Consider the following 16,780-nt stretch of genomic DNA (forward strand, 5'->3'; position numbering starts at 1 on the left):
ACCAGAGGCGATAAGCTTATACGTGTTCTGGATAAAGCTTATTAGTATTAAGCCCATGGCTTACATTCATCAACTGATAAAAGATGTCAGAAAAAAAATTAGGAGGAAGCTTAACACTTTGAGTCTGGAACAAATGAAAATCCTCAGGGAATGTAACTCTGGAGAGTATCTCCCATAGTTGTTAGACACAGGCCAGTCCTGACAAGAAAACCAAAAGACTGATCCTTCATGCTTAACTTCAGTACACATCACTCCATAGATTAAAAAGAAGACAAGCATCCTCTTCCTCTTCTCCTTAAGAGTTCTGTATCCATCCTGTAGGTAGGTATCAGCTGTTTAGACTAACAGATTAGAATTATGACATCGTAAAAACATGGTGCAGATGTGCTGTGATCTTTAGAATTAAGATACTTTTGAAAATTGTACAATAACATTCATGTGAAGACCAGGGCCCTCAAATTCCTGGGGCTAGAGAGAGCATCAGGCCCGATTTCTGCTTAGGAGAGGGAGGGGATAATTTGGGTAAAACTCGATTTCACCAGGACTCTTCCCCAATCAGACTCTGTTTAAATTCCATTGGCGGGAGGTCATGGGTGCATCTCCCACCCAATCCCCGATGTCAAGGGGGCGTGTCTGGGAGAGTGCCGAGGCTACTCCAGGAATTCTGCCTTTACGCTCTTGAAAGACCTCAGCAGAGCTGGCTGACGGTGCGAGTCCCTTTGAAGCCTTCCAAAAGGCCCTAAACCTCACCTAGACTGAGGTAACTGATCCTGGAGGGGATCAATTGCTTTGTCTGGAGGCAAAATGGCTCCTTTTGAAGCTGAAGACTCCAAAAAAGTTCACTTTTTTCCTTTGGACCCATTGGGGCTAGTGGGAATCAGGCAGAGTGGCAGTGGGCTGCTTCGCCTTGCAAGTGCCGTTCAGGATGAGTGCTGTTAATGTGCCCTTGCAAGTGCTGGCAACTCATCCTGGCCATGCAAATGATGCCATCCTTGGGGATTTGGGACAGGCTCTCTAGCTTGGGGCTCGGGTGGGTGGGGGTTCCATTCTGCCCTACTTAGCAGGCAGAACAGTCCCTCAGAAATCTCTCACAAAATCACCACATTGTAAAGATTGTAGTGAAGCTTCATTGTTGCTGTCATCTTTGATAATCCAATACTTTATCTTATAAACGGGAACACCTGCTCTGTGAAACAGAAATTCCTGATAACTGGTAACCTTTAATGGGAGGCATTAAAATTATTGTCTTAGATGTTCTAAGCAGCTGTTTGGATTCCTGAAAGGCTATCCATAAGCTGAATTTAATGTTTTTTTTAACAGATTGGAATATACTTACTCCTTTCCGATTTCAGTTGAGCAAAGTCCTGCCATCTCATCCATTAAAAACAGTGATAGTTTATTTTCTACAGTAACTCTAGCCAGTGTAGTGAAAACAATTGATAAAAGAGCAGAATACAAGGTGCTGATTGACACAAATTGAACATGATGAGATAAGAACATTCTTTGGCCATTTCTGTCTTATGTTCTTAATCAAGCATTTGTGCAGTCAAGCATGATTTTGTGAAAATCAAAGTAAGGGTTTTATTTGTTTTTGTTTTACTGAACAAGGAAGTGACACAATTTGAAGAAACCTCTCAAGTTTGACAATAATATTTTAGTCTGCCAGTTTGTTACTAGCTGCAGGCAGTGCACATCACTTTAACGCCTCGTCTGTCAGTGATAATCCATGCCGTCAGGCCCAGACTGCAGATCAAGTGTAGGAATGCTAAGCAATCATCACTTTGTTTCAGTTAACAACACATCGCACCATCTGCATAGAGAATATATTATTTACATCATGCTGGAAAGGTGTTTTCTATCCCTTGGGGCTATTACTTAATTCTAGTTGACATCCCGTGGCATTGCACACAATAAGTCAGAGAATATAGTCACTCTCTTACCGATCTGATGTCTTTGTGTTGTGATTTCTCTGTCTTCCTTCTTTTGCTTCTCTCTCTCTCTTTCTGTTCTCTTCTGCTTCTTTCCTCTTAACTCTTTGGCCACGATTTTCCCTACCTCGGCGGGTCCGTGGCGGGTGAGGTCAGTGGCGGGTCGCGGCCTTGCTGCTGGCTCCATCCCGGCCTCTGACATGACTTTACCCTGATTGGGCTTGTTAAGCCCGCCCAGCACGTTTCCCGGTCCAATTGAAGGAAGCGGGTCTGATGATGTAATTTGATGACTCATCATCAGCCGGTTTCCTTAAAGGGACCATGCGCAAATTCACGTTGACATTTGTGCTGTCAGTGTTCTACAGCATTGAGGTGCTGCAAACACTGACAAGCACTGCACAGGGGTGCGCGGCTGCACCCAGGCTCTCCCATGACTCCCTCCATATGCTTATGAAGGGAGTCACAGCACGCAGGGAGGTTCTCTTCCCTTCCAATGGGCAGAAGAGACCTCCCCAGGAGACCAACGCAGCCTGGTTGCACATTGCACAGGAGGACACAAGCAGGGATGTCGTCTGGAGGACCAGGCTGCAGTGGTGCAAAAGTTTCAATGATCTCATTAGATCACAAAATGTTACTGCAAAGCCACACTTAAGCTCATCCTGATGTGCTACTCATCACATCCCCATCACTCTGCCTTCCCTACCCTACTCCTGCACATCCTTACTCACACCAACTTACCTTGCACCTCCACCCATCCCTCTCTATCTACATTATCATTTCTCCATCTCACTAGCCACCCCTCACACTCATCCTCATCCTAGTCCAATCACACCAACTAACAACACACAAGAGTAGCCACTTGTGTGTTTTAGCCAATGTTCATCTGAAGTTTCTGTTAATATGCTGTCAAACATTGAAATCTTTATTTTCAATACTTTGTGTTCTTGGACAGATTTGTGTGCACCTTTGGAAGTGGCTTAGTGAGTTGCAGTGAATGGTGAGACATAACAGCACCCCCTGCAATGCTGATGAGTGTGAAAGGAATGGCTTGGGCATTGTAGGGATGCTTTATGGTGTTGGTGTGGGGTGCTGCCAACCTGGCGCATCATGGTGTGCAGCATCAAGTGAAGTAAATGTGGCCATGGTGAGACCATCCCTTGCGTCCTGGGCAGCAATATGCACAGGTGCTGATGCCTTCTGTCCTGTGCAGCATCAGGTGATTGCAGAGAAGGTTGGTGTTATTGTTGGTGCTGCTGGTGTGCCTGGTGCTGCTGCTGTTGCGGCTGATCGTGGTCAGATTCTGAGGACCAAGGTGAGAAATTATAAACCATAGCCATGCTGATGGAATAGATGGCGGGTGAACTTGAGATGACAGAAGCGAGCTGTCAGTGGTGAGAGAGGTTGTTCCAATGAGGTGACACTTGAAAGAGAGCTTGCCCCAAACACTTGCAGCTTGCATAAAGCTCAATCTGTCTTCCAAATGCTTCAGTAAGCAACAGCTTCTGAGCTTGGAAAGTGAACAGCTGTGAGATGGGAGCTTTTATAGCACATTTCAAGCTGTCAAGTAATGAGATGATTCCATGGTCATTCAACTCCCGCTCAGCTTAACAGACGTGATCCCCGAGCAGCGTGGACCCCGTTGGCGAGCTGCTAAATTCTAAAGGTGAGCTCAAAATTGTTGTTAATCCTCTCTTAACAAGGTCATAATGACCTGACCCGCTGTCAAAAAAAACAATTTTCCTACCTGACTTGCCACTGATCACGCCCGCTGACCTCCCAGAAAATTCCCCCCTTTGTGTTTCTCACAAGTTGGGTGAAAAGAGGCCCTTGTCTTCAACATGTTTCCTTCCTCCCCTCCCTTTTTCCCTCCTCCCCTCCCTTTCTATCTGTTTCTCTCAATTTATTTTTTTTCACAAAGAAAATTGAATTAAAATGAGAAAAGATGCTGTCTACCTGCCTTACTCTCACTCTCTAGCTGTCTCACAGGTGTTGGCAACGAATATCTCTGTTTTGCAGGAGGAAGAAATGATCAATTACCTTTTCCAACTATAAGCAAAACACAGGTGTATAATTAGTTGGCTTAAAAATTCAACTGATTTGTTTTGAAAATTCAACTAACATTAACTCCTCTTATTCTCTCTCATCCCTGGCCCTAGTCTCGCTGTCTGTCTCTCCTTCTCTTCCCCACCCAAACTTAATGCATTTTCTGAAGTTTATAGAATACAAAACAAAGCTACAAAAGGTGTGTGATCAGTTTTTCTCTCTTGTACAGACATGCACATATGGCCTCTCTGTTTTTTTTTTACAAAAAGCACTCAACATAAAGTTTACCATAATAGTTTATGAAAATGTGTCCTCTTGTTTTGCAAAAATGGCCCAGAAATTCGGGTCGGGGGCTTCCCGCGGGTGCAAGCCCTGACCTGCACTTACCTTGCGCGCCAGCCGTTGAGCTGTGGGCCCCCATGGAATTCCGATCCTGGGCCTCCTCCAATTGCCGGCGCGCAGTGCTTGCGTATCCCGGGGCGCAGTTAGTTTGATGAATCCCCTGGGATCATGTGGGCCATGGGGAGCCAATCGGAGCAGGGAATGCTTCATTCATAAATTTGACAGGAAGTGCTGTCAAACTTAGAAATACTACAAGCCCCAAAACATCACTAAATCTTCAAATAAATTCTAAAAAAACATCACATTTTTAAAATTAACTATAAATTACATGAAATAACTATTTTAAACAATAATTTAAATTTTTGAAAAAAATAATTTTATTTTCTAACGGGTCTAAAAATAAACTTACCTTTCTTTAAAGTATTTAAAAATAATAAACCTGTGGAAAAAATGTTTTAATTTTAATTAATTCACCACTTACCTTGTAAAAAGCAGGCCTTACGACTGCTTTTTAAATGTGTAAATTCTGGAGACTTACCCTCCCGGGAAAACCCGCAAAAAAAACGCAAGTTCGATGCGCACGTGCATTCTCTCCTGCGCACGCGTTCAAACTCTGAACCCCTTCTTTCAGGGGAACGGAAGTGCCGGTTTCCCGCGCACGCGCAGTGCATGCAGGAAACCGGCACTTCCATTGGGCCTACGGGTGAGTACCCCGTGCGTACTCACCCGTGGAGACCCGAAGTACTGATGATTTGAAGAAAAGCTACTGAGCATAAAGTGCTACAAGCCAAAGTAAAATATTACTTCAGCACTATTGACTGGTACATAAACTCGGGTGAGTTTAATGCTCCCTCTCACCCCAACCTCCCGATTAAAATCCATCCTCATCAAGTCAAGTCCAGGCTTTAGAGATCTGCTGAAGCCTTCAAGTAAAAAATGTTAATGAAGGCATTACAAATGTAAAAGACAATTCAGTGGATAAATTTAATTACATTATTGTGAAATATGCAATCTTTTAAAAAAAAATTGTTTAACCCTTACTTTTTGACACAAGAAATTTCAGTTACTCAGAAAAAATTGTCAGCTAACAAAAATTCTGAAAGAATTTCAGCGATTTATGCGGACTAGGTGGCTGGATTGTGCAATCACCGGATTATGTACTCTCACTATAAAATAGCAGCTATTGTGTGCCACATAGCCTGATGCCTCCGACATTGAAAAGGCCCATTATAGCACCACCTACATGAAAAACAGGTACTGCAAGTACTTATCGTTAGTTTTCAATGAAAGGTGCCTTGTACTAAATTTAATATATAATAATGTCTGCATTGCAAGTTGATTCTACATATTTGAATCCAGGGCTTAGCATCTCAATACAGCAGCAACAGCAGCAGCAAGAAAGCCACTGGCCGCAGTATCAAACCCAGTTTCAAGAAGTATATTGTCGCCCCGCAACAGGTCTCCTCTTGCTCCAGTTATCCATCTAGGACAGTCTCCTTGTTGAAATAAATACTTCCTCTTGAATGAAATAAACTCAACTATAGCTCTATGATTAACCCTAAGCTTTACCCTCACCCTAAACCTATTCCTTATCGCAACTCAAACACTCAATCACACTCCAACTCTCAGTTCAACTCTAGCCTTCATGTCACTTGTAACCCTCAGCACAACTCGAATTAACACTTTCTGCAATGCTAATCCTATGCCCTACCCTAAACCTCAGCTCAATTCTAAAACTCAATCCAACTCTAACCCTAATTGCCATTCTAACTGGGGAAGATTTTATTCTGGAGCAGATTTATTCAGAAACACAGTCAGCAATAAGGCAGAGGGTTCAATGACAACCAAGAGGGAGATTTGTTTAGGAAGATTAATAGAGACAGGGAAGAACCTGATAAAAGATTAATAAAGTAAATGTAACTACACTTTTAATAAAAAATCGCTGAATCGTGAGCAAATGGCAGTTAAATCAGAGGAATCGAGAATGAAGCAAAAGCCTTTTACTAATCTTGTGCGATGTAAAAGGCCAACTTTAGAAACTTCTTGTGAAAATCAAAAATTGAAACTATAGGATAAGTTCAATGCTCCTGCATTCCCAGCATTATATTCACAAGCTGAAGGGAGTGCAATTGAAGAATTAGGGCTATAGTGATGTGGCCCTATCTATGACTTATGCTTCCTTCGAGTGTGACTCAGTGTTGGGAGGACTGAATTTCACATACAAGTCCTCAATGAGATAAGAACGAGAATCCCTGACCACTTTAACATATGCTCTTTTTGTTTGTTAACTGTTAATGAGTAATTAATGGAAAATGTGCAGATTTACTCAGGATTGTTCAAATTGCAAATGACATTAATTTCACAAATTGAAGTTAGCATTCCTGAGGGAACAGGTAGAGCTTAAGGAGTGATTAAATAAAGACGGGGTAAATTTTCGTCTTCACTGCCAGGACGGTACTTTGTCGGAGCCTACTTACTCACCACCAGTCGTAGAACCCACCAGATTTTTATTCCACTGATTTTGGTGCAATGAATATCAGGTGGGCTCTGTAACAGGTGGGTGATCTGCTGTGCCACATTACTGCCAAGGCAGTGAAGACAAAAAAATTGCCAAATAATCCAAATCTGATTTAAGCATTGGCGAGCCTGAAGGGCAAATATATTTCTTAATCCTGATGTGAGGAGATTATTTATTTAATAGTAGGTTAGACACATAAGAATTAGTAATATGTATATTTTTCCCTTCCCCTCCCCTGCCCAAAGGTGCTGACACTTGCTGCATTACAGCTCCATAGCTGCTAGGCAACCACCAGTACCAATCCCAAGAGGCAATTATTTATGCATAAGTTTTGACACTGAATGTTGGCAAACTATTTCATTAACCCAATTCCCCCCCACCCCGTGCCACCCCCACGCAATGGGGCTGTGGCTAATTCTGGTGTCCTTATCACTGTCCCACTGAGAACAGCTAAGGCAGCAGATTTAACCTGCTCTGTGTTGCTCAGTTACTTACTGGGTAAACTCATTGAACCATCATGGGAACGCTCAATAATATTTTGATCAGTGGCTCAAGAATTAAATAAACTCTTGTTGGAATCAATTTTCAGTAATTTCCTTCTAAGATGATGACCTAAAAAATGGAAATGGGAGAAATCATTCAGACAGGATGGTGATGGTGTGAGAAATGGAAAATGCCACACTAGTGCTTTTACACTATCCTAGAGGTTATACCACATTGTGAAATATATGAATTAATCTCGCATTATTTTTTGAAGAGCACTGATGTACAAATTGCGAAAGCACGTGATATTTGGAGTAATATTTGTTTTTTGTGTTTCTCTAGAAAATGTTGGATGAATGCCAGGACAGAAGGAATTGTCAGCTTCTTGTCAATAGTCGAATATTTGGAACAGACCCTTGTCCTGGAACTACCAAATACCTCATTGTATGGTACAAGTGCCGGCCAAGTAAGTAGCTCACCCAGCATTCATTTACATTTGATTGATGAGAAATATTTTAGTTCTGTTGGTAGTTTTGAATATTTAACCTACAATATATCTAAACCAAGGACTCACAATTATCAGGAAAATTAAAGCAGAAATTTCATTTTTCTTCTCTGGTTTTTTAGGAGGTCTGTCTGGTAAAAACAAAGTTTTATTCCTGTGTTAATTATGGAGAAAAACCTGTCTTTATTTCATACAATGCTTTAAAAATAGCTAGGGTTAAAATGGAGATCAGAGTCCAGCTGTCTAATGGAGAATGGGCCTAATAGTTGGTTCTGGAAATCAGGCAACTAGAAATCGTTGTTCTTGGCGAAATTCAAAATGTGCATTGCTTAAGAACATAAGAACATAAGAAATAGGAGCAGGAGTAGACCATTTGGCCCTTCGAGCCTGCTCCGCCATTCAATGAGATGATGGCTGATCTTTTGCCTCAACTCCATTCACCAGACCTATCGCCATATCCCTTGATGCCCTTACTAGTCAGAAATCTATCGATTTCTGTTTTGAATATACCCAATGACTGAGCCTCCACAGCCATCTGGGGTAGAGAATTCCAAAGATTCACCACCCTCTATGTGAAGAAATTTCTTCTCATCTCAGTCCTGAATGGCCTACCCTTTATCCTGAGGCTGTGGCCCCTGGTTCTAGACTCCCCAGCCAAGGGAAACATTTTCCCAGCATCCACCCTATTAAGCCCTGTAATAATTTTGTATGCTTCAATGAGATCCCCTCTCATTCTTCTGAATTCAAGAGAATACAGGCCTAGTTTACTCAATCTCTTCTCATATGACAGTCCCGCCATCCCAGGAATCAATTTCGTGAACCTTCGTTGCACTCCCTCTATGGCAAATATATCCTTCCTTAGGTAAGGAGACCAAAATTGTACACAGTACTCCAGGTGTCGTCTCACCAAGGCCCTATATAATTGGAGTAAGACTTCTTTACTCCTGTACTCAAATCCTCTTGTAATGAAGGCCAGCATACCATTTGCCTTCCTAATGGCTTGCTGCACCTGCACATTCACTTTCTGTGATTCATGTACAAGGACACCCAGGTCCCTTTGAGCATCTGCAATCCCTAATCTTTCACCATTTAGGAAATACTCTGCCTTTCTGTTTTTTCTACCAAAGTGGATAACTTCACATTTATCCACATTATATTCCATCTGCCATGTTCTCGTCCACTCACTGAGCCTGTCGAGATCCCCTTGAGGCCTCTTCACATCCTCTTCACAACTGACATTGCCACCTAGCTTTGTATCATCAGCAAATTTGGAAATGTTACATTTAGTTCCCTCATCCAAATCATTGATATAGATTGTGAATAGCTGGGGCCCAAAGCACCGATCCTTGCGGTATCGCACTAGTCACAGCCTGCCATCCTGAAAAAGACCCGTTTATCCCTACTCTTTGTTTTCTGTCTGTTAACCAATTCTCAATCCATGCTAGTATATTACCCCAATTCCATGTGCCCTAATTTTGTTCACCAACCTCTTGTGTGGAACCTTATTGAAGGCCTTCTGAAAATCCAAATACACCACATCTACCAGTTCCCCTTTGTCTACTCCACTAGTTACATCCTCAAAGAACTCCAATAGGTTTGTTAAATAGGATTTCCCTTTCATAAATCCATGTTGACTCTGCCCAATCTTACTATTAGTTTCTAAGTGCCAAGTTATTGCATCCTTTATAATAGATTCCAGCATTTTCCCAACTACTGATGTGAGGCTAACAGGTCTGTAGTTCCCCGTTTTCTCGCTCCCTCCTTTCTTAAATAGCAGGGTTACATTTGCTATCCTCCAATCTGTAGGAACTGTTCCAGAATTTTTAGAATTTTGGAAGATGACAACCAATGCGTCCACTATCCCAATGGCCACCTCTTTCAAAACCCTAGGATGTAGGTCATCCGGTCCTTGGGATTTATCGACTTTTAGTCCCGTTAATTTTGCTAGTATTGTTTTTTTACTAATAATAATTTCTTTAAGTTCCTCATTCTCGCCACACCCTTGGTTTTCTCATATTTCTGGGAGGTTTTTTGTGTCTTCCTCCTTGAAGACAGAAACAAAGTATTTATTTAATTTCTTTGTCATTTCCTCATTCCCCATTATAAATTCTCCCGTCTCTGACTGTAAAGGACCTACATTTACCTTCGCCAGTCTTTACCTTTTCACATACCTATAGAAGCTTTTACAATCCGTTTTTATATTTTTCGCTAGTTTTTGCTCATATTCCATTTTCCCTTTCTTTATCAATTTCTTTGTCCCCCTTTGCTGATTTTTTAAAAGATCCCAACCCTCAGGCTAACCGCTTTTTCTGGCAACTTTATAAACTTCCTCCTTTTTAACTTAATACTAGCTTTAATTTCTTTTGCTAGCCATGGTTGGATCACTTTTCCTTTTGGGTTTTTATGCCCTAGAGGAATATATGTTTGTTGCAAATTATGCATTATTTCCTTGAATGTTAGCCATTGTATGTCCACCTTCATACCTTTTAATGTAGTCTCCCAATCTACCACGGCCAACTTGTCCCTCATACCCTTGTAGTTTCCTCTGTTTAGACCATGACCAGATGGATTCCCTTTGTTTATGTCAACACATCTGTTCAGAAATTAATTAAGTAATGCTTGATGGTTTTCAAAACACTGTAATCGTACCCTAATATATCTCCCATTCCTGGCTCCTGATGCTCTTCCTTTTTCTGTTCTCTGCTGAGGTAGACTAATAAGGTACAGATGTTTTCTGCTATACTGATGGGCATGGGTAATAACTGCCATTTTAAAATGTTGTCATTGGATGGCAAAGAAGGACAGAGCTGCATTGAGAGGCAAAAACTTAAGAGTTATGAACGTGACTTTTGAGCAGCTAGCACACACATGCAGTGAATCTGCCCCGTAATGTAAATAAGGTTAATTCAGAGCAACAGCAGGAAATTTACTTCAGAAATTACTCTGGTAAAAATAAGGATGACTAGTAGAAAAAGTAAATCTGTGAACAAAAGGTAATGGCACAAGTTAGGATAAGGTAAGATTTATTAATGTGTCCATTGTATCATTTGCACTGATTCTCAGAGATGGTGCTTATTAATTTCAATTATATTAATAACACTTCGATATGTTTGCACTGTAGATCAAATTGTTTGTCATTTATGTCAAAGACTTGCAAATTACTGTGAGCAATATTAACCATGAATATTTCTGGAGAGTATGTACATAGATGTACAAAGAATGGCCCAGATTTTGCGGTTAACGGCGAACGAACAGTGCCAGCCGTTCATTACACTTACACTTGCCCACAGGCTTTCTATGGGCTGTTGCACTGGAAGTTGCAGTGATCAGAAATCCATTTTGGAACAGCACTGTCTATAGGAGATCTGGGACCTGTGTGAACAGGACAAGCAACTGCGTAACTCCTCAATCAATCCGCTTGAAGAATCTTTACTGACGCATGCAGAGTCTGAACCAGGAAGTGTAAGTTAGAATAGTTAAGCCAATGGCAAATCATGTACTGAAAGCAAAATAAAGAGAGGGAAAGAAAGATAGGATTAAGAGAGATAAAAGAGACAGAAAGGAAAAAGTTAAAATAAAATCATTTAAAAATTTTTAAAAATCTATTAAAATCTGAAGGAATGAGCCTCCACACTTGTAAAAAATAACTTTCAGTGCCAGAGAACTTGTTTGGCAGTAATTAAGACTTCTCACGCTGTTAAAAATTTACTCATACTGGAATGGACAAGCCCTAACATTTTCTGGCGAGTTTAGTGCGTATATATCACGCTGTTCCATGTGTTTCAATGCCGAGCCCCTCGGCGAGATCCCAGTATAGCGCAGCTTCTGGAGGAGCAGGGCAACTTCCTGATTTCCGTGTTTATCTGCGCATGTGTGGTAGCCGGAAGTTACTATCCAAAAACGGTGAGCACAAAAACACCATAGGTGGCTCTCCTCGGCATGCCTCATACAGTGGTCAGTCTCACGGTCCATCCCAGTCAAGGAAAACAAGCTACTTCTTAGACAAATGCAGCCATGATGCTTGCTTCCTGGTTAACACATGTATTATTGTTGTGAATCATACAGAATGTAAAAGTAATATCTGTAAATCAATTAGAATTCTTTGGGCCTTTCTGACAAAGCATTGTTTACCTAAAGAGCATTCATTTGTTATACCTGTCAGGTAATGCCAGTAGAAAAAAATAAATCGGTATAGCAGTAGACAGCTCCCGTGGTTCCAAAAAAATAAAGCAACTAACTTTGATGCCCTGTACTTGTTTTTAGGAGATAAATGCTTCCTTTGTTACTGTGCAAAACTGTCAGTCCTAATGGAATATGTGGAATATGTGTCCCTCATATCAGTCTCATCTTCTGAGTTGCAGGTAGTAAACCAGATTGCCATGGTTTGCTATCTGGTTACCTGCCATTTACAGAAACAATATCTTCTGTGAGACAAAACCCTGCTTGTTAACATCATAGGGGACACTGAATATAAGATTGAATAAAACACACCTCCCTGTTTGGACAGATCTTTGCTGTTTATTATTGCAAGATAAATGTAACACTTCAGAGCTAAACCAATGAAATCAGCTTACCTTTTAAAAAATGTTGTACATAAATCAGATTTAAAAAAAGTTAAACATTCTATTGGGTCAGACTTCACTGATGAGACTGAACTGAGACGAAGCACAAGTTGCAGAAACTGTGATTAGATTGAATGGCAGTCTTTTGTTAGGTAAGATTTGCTTCCTTTCGTAACCAAAAGAAAATACTGTTTTAGAGAGTGTACCTGTTTTCTCATTTAGCCTAGGATGAAAATTCACTAACATCGATTTTTTTGGGTTGCAATTTAGAAAAATTATTTTCCTCCTCCTCTTTTAGGTTTTCTAGTCGCATGGACCATTCTTAGGTCAAACTAGCGAGTTGATTTCCTCCCAGCTCTCTCTCAACGTCGTTTTGTAACTTACCACATGATTTTTTTTATTAGAGGTTTAGCTTTAGGAAGTTTTCAAATCTAGACTAGCCTAGACAAGTGTCAGTCCCTTTGTTAATTGCCTGCACAGCACTGCATTTCTGTCAGTGTTACATCTTTGATTAATAGAGACCATCTATTATTTCAGTTTATCTTTTATCTAAACACACTTATCATTGGATTGCATTTTCATTTTGGGGTATCCTAAGGCCTGGTGCTATTCAGTAGATAATTTATTTTATCTCTAGAGTGGCTACAATTAAATTTAACCACTCATGTCTCCATCACAAGTGGCTTTCATTCTGGTGCTCCTGGAGCACGTGGCCTTTGTAATGTGCTTGTGGCACTATTTCATTACAGAAGCTAATGGCCTTTGAGGCAGCTTTTTGTATTGACGGGAGGGCAGCACAGGGAGACAAGCCTTTGTACCAAGACACTCTTTGCAAGGCAGGTGGGTAAATACAATTTTAGAATGAAGGGGCGGAGGTCATCACCTTTGACCTCAGGGGAAGCAGAACTGCATTATTCTAAAAAACCTTTCAGACTGCATACACTTCTTTACCTTTTGAATATTTGGCATTCCCAATCCGTTAAAATCCATCTATAACAACAGGCCATCATTCTTCACAGTGTTTGCTTTAGTATTTGGCAAAAGCGTGACTGAAGCAAAAGAATAGCCTGATAGTAAAACAAAAGCAAGTAAGCCACATTGCAAACAGGAATTATAGATTTTCAACAAGGGACAGTTAAAGAGAAACCCACAAGGATGTGTAAGTTGCATTGTAACTTTGTGAATGTAGTCAAAGACTGTTACCACTTTTTGGAAAGTAGTCAAAGGATCCTCTGTTATCCTAGTTATATTACAGGAGCTGGTTTGACACCAGCTCCTGCTTCATAGCATTGCAAGCCAGCAACACTGAATTATATTGCTGGTTTCACATTGTCCTCTGGTTAGTCAAATTGGAGCTCAACGCATGTATGCTTGTATGCAGAGCTCGGTTTACTGATACTGAAATGCTGGTTATATTTTTAATGTCAGCAAAGACCCAGCTGAACAATCAGCTCTTTGTTAACACTTAAAAGTTTAAAAATGTAGCATAAAAAGTTGAATCACTTTGGAAAGTTTTAAAGTTCACTTCACGTGAGCTGCCGTTATCGTCTCCCAGTGCAGCAGGCGGTCTCGCACTGCCTGCCAGGATTCGATGTCCCAGCAGATCAGCAACTTCACTCTCCAGATGTACTGCAGCTTCTACATCAATTTGATGTGAAAACTTAAAGGGACCACAGATGGCCACTCACAAAATGGCACAGTAAACTTTCAATTTTTTCTTTGGTGTGCCCAGGAGGAGCAGGAGTGCTCCTCTTAGGCCACTCCAAAAGACTCGGGCGGACCCGCTGCTCGTGGTCTCCAGCTGGCTTAGCCCAGCAGCCGGCCGATATCCCCCCTCCTAGAACTGGCGAGCAGCAGTGAGGTGCCATTCTAATGAGACTGGGCTTCAGAAGGGGCGGGCAGCGCTCCGCCGACTTCACACCGGTTTCCGCCCCTATTAGAAAATTGCCCCCCTGGTCTCTGAGAAATCTTGCAACATGACTGGGAAGTTGCTTGGGCTCGTAAGGTATGAGTTGGCCAGTTGTTCAGTGACCACCAATGTAGATAGGTTGACTCCTTGCTTTCACCTGGTCATGGTGAATGGGAAGCAGCTAAGGAGGTTGTGAGACACTGGCTACTTTTTCACAATAGTACATAGTAGCCTGGTGAAGGACTACCATTATGATAAGGGCAAAGTTGCCTGCATTCAGGGACTGTGAATGACCACAGATGCACCGTGGCCAGAATTTGATTGGAATACTTTGGTTACACAGGGGTCACAGAAGTGGGAGTTTACTTGCCCAAGCTGCTGGATGTTTTAATAAGGAATGCTGCAAACAAGCATCTCAGGACAATGCAGCCCAGGGCTGGCGTTATTGGTTCAGCACAAGCAGAAGTCAATGATCAAGTTGCACAAAGCGCATGGCTCACACATGTGAAGAAACTCAAGGGCTGGGGCAATTTCAAGTGGAAGGCCTACTGGGTCGGCTCCAAATCCCGCAGAAGTGAGTGGGGCAGCTGCAAGCAGTGAGCCAAATGATGCTGGGGTATCACCATTCAGAGAGGTTTAGATGGTACAAACCAAGGGGTTTTGAGGAGGTTAAGCTGGCCAACCATGCTCGAGGGTTCAGGATAAGGCCGAAAGAAAGCTCACCCCTCACCACACAGACTGAATTAAAAAAGGCAACATGTTCTGGGACAGTGTGTAGTCACACAGGAGGACATGGGGTGTTCAGGAAGCAGGACTGCACCACACCTCAGGCAGGATGAAATAGACATGTGTCTCACCTGCTCAAGGGGGCGACATGGGAAACCAAGTGGTACAGTGCCCAACCGGGCGACAGGGCAAGCTGTGCATGTGGGTACCAGTATCTCATTTCGGTGCCAATGGACAGCCACAGGCAGCATGTGGCAGAACCCAAGAGCAGTGCCTAGCAGTTGTCCACAGGCGAAGGTGGTCCAGCCACAGTGGTTGCCCAATCAATTTGAGCCCCACTACGCATAGCAAGTGCACCCTGCCGCAGAATACATGGAACTGTAGTTGGTGCAAGGAGTCGGAGGCACCAGGCGTAGGGGAGGCACGTCCCTTGGATCCTTAGGATCCTGGGTCCAGTAGCATCGACAGTCCTGCTGGTGTACCAAGTGGTGAGTGCACAGTTTCTCTAGCAAGCTGCATGGACCTAACCTGGGGGAGGAGATACGTCACATTTCAGAATTTTTCTTTGACCAGTTGTTCCCAGAATGGATTTGGGAAAAGAGCTATTCTCAGACCGTAAACTTGTAAACAATAGACAATCCCTGCTGAACACCTAGGATCAGGGATCTCACAACACAGGCTAATGAATTGCTTATCATTTACAGTTTTTTGGGGTAACAACATTAAAGCTTAGCTCATTAGCATTTTAATCACCTTTCCTTTCAATGCCTTTTCTTTTAAAACTTGTGTGAATATACTTTGCTTTAAAACACAACTATTAACTCTTTTTTTCTCCAATTTCTTTCTGTAGAAAAATGGTAAAAAAAATCCTGAAACGTGGCAGCTAAGCACAATCGAGGGAACATGATAATTTAATTACCATCTACTGAATATAATCTTTAGCCGTTAAAAAGGTGGTTTGACCAGTTCAATTCTGAGTTTCCAGAAACTGAGTAAAATGTAGGACCCTGATTTGGTTGGTTAAAAGGAGAACTTAACAAATCATTTTACGTAATTACAGATGAATACAAGAGTAAAGTGGCTTGTGAAGATGACAAGCTACGACTGAACTGTAAACGGAGTATGGTGATAGCCATCTACTCTGCCGTCTATGGCCGGTCACATGAGGGGAGCTTGGAATGTCCTTACCAGAATGTTGGAGCTCCAGCTATAGGTAAGTGTGATGTATTTACAAAGCTAAGAATTGACTAATTATATAACAAGGCAGGAGGGAGATGACAATAGTCTGAGCATGTCCCGTACACGGTCAAACTGGATGGACTGTTTCTTTTCTCATTAGAACCGTATATTCTTATGCCCTTCATTCAAATGAATAAACCATTAGAATGTATATTTTTAATTATAGAAATATGGGCCGGATTTTTAATCTGGAGGTGGATTGGGAATGGTGGGGGCTCGGGAGCAGTGGAAGCTCGGGAGCGGTCAGGAAACCCGGGAGAACGGGTTTTCCGCAGGCCCTGCCGAATTTAACGACAGGGCCTGATTTGCATGGGAAGCCTCTGTTTCCCACCCACAGCCAGCCAGATTGAGAGGCATTAGGCCGCAGAGAGGAGGGAGGTAGGGATCGAGTGGGGGCCGAGCGGCCACCGGGGGCCGGAGGAGGATCGGTTGGGGGTGGGGGAAGAATGGGGAATGGCATCAAAGGATTCGGGTGGGGGGAGGGAGAGAATGTGGTAGAGCATCAAGGGATCCGGGGGGGGGGGG

General features: G+C 42.3%; 1 protein-coding gene across 2 annotated transcripts in view; it reads left to right on the forward strand.

Moving 5' to 3' along the window:
- eva1aa (eva-1 homolog A, regulator of programmed cell death a) overlaps positions 1-16,780 on the forward strand; it is a 457,150-nt gene that overhangs the window by 196,345 nt on the left and 244,025 nt on the right. For both annotated transcript variants that reach the window (XM_085997096.1, XM_085997097.1), the window contains exons 3-4: positions 7,657-7,780; positions 16,077-16,229. In XM_085997096.1, the coding sequence (XP_085853222.1) occupies positions 7,657-7,780; positions 16,077-16,229 (277 nt within the window). The remainder of the gene's footprint in view (positions 1-7,656; positions 7,781-16,076; positions 16,230-16,780) is intronic.

Source organism: Somniosus microcephalus, chromosome 9 (genome assembly GCF_052327205.1).
Source record: "Somniosus microcephalus isolate GS21.2 chromosome 9, FLI_Smic_1.0, whole genome shotgun sequence".
Classification (NCBI taxonomy): Eukaryota; Metazoa; Chordata; class Chondrichthyes; order Squaliformes; family Somniosidae; genus Somniosus; species Somniosus microcephalus.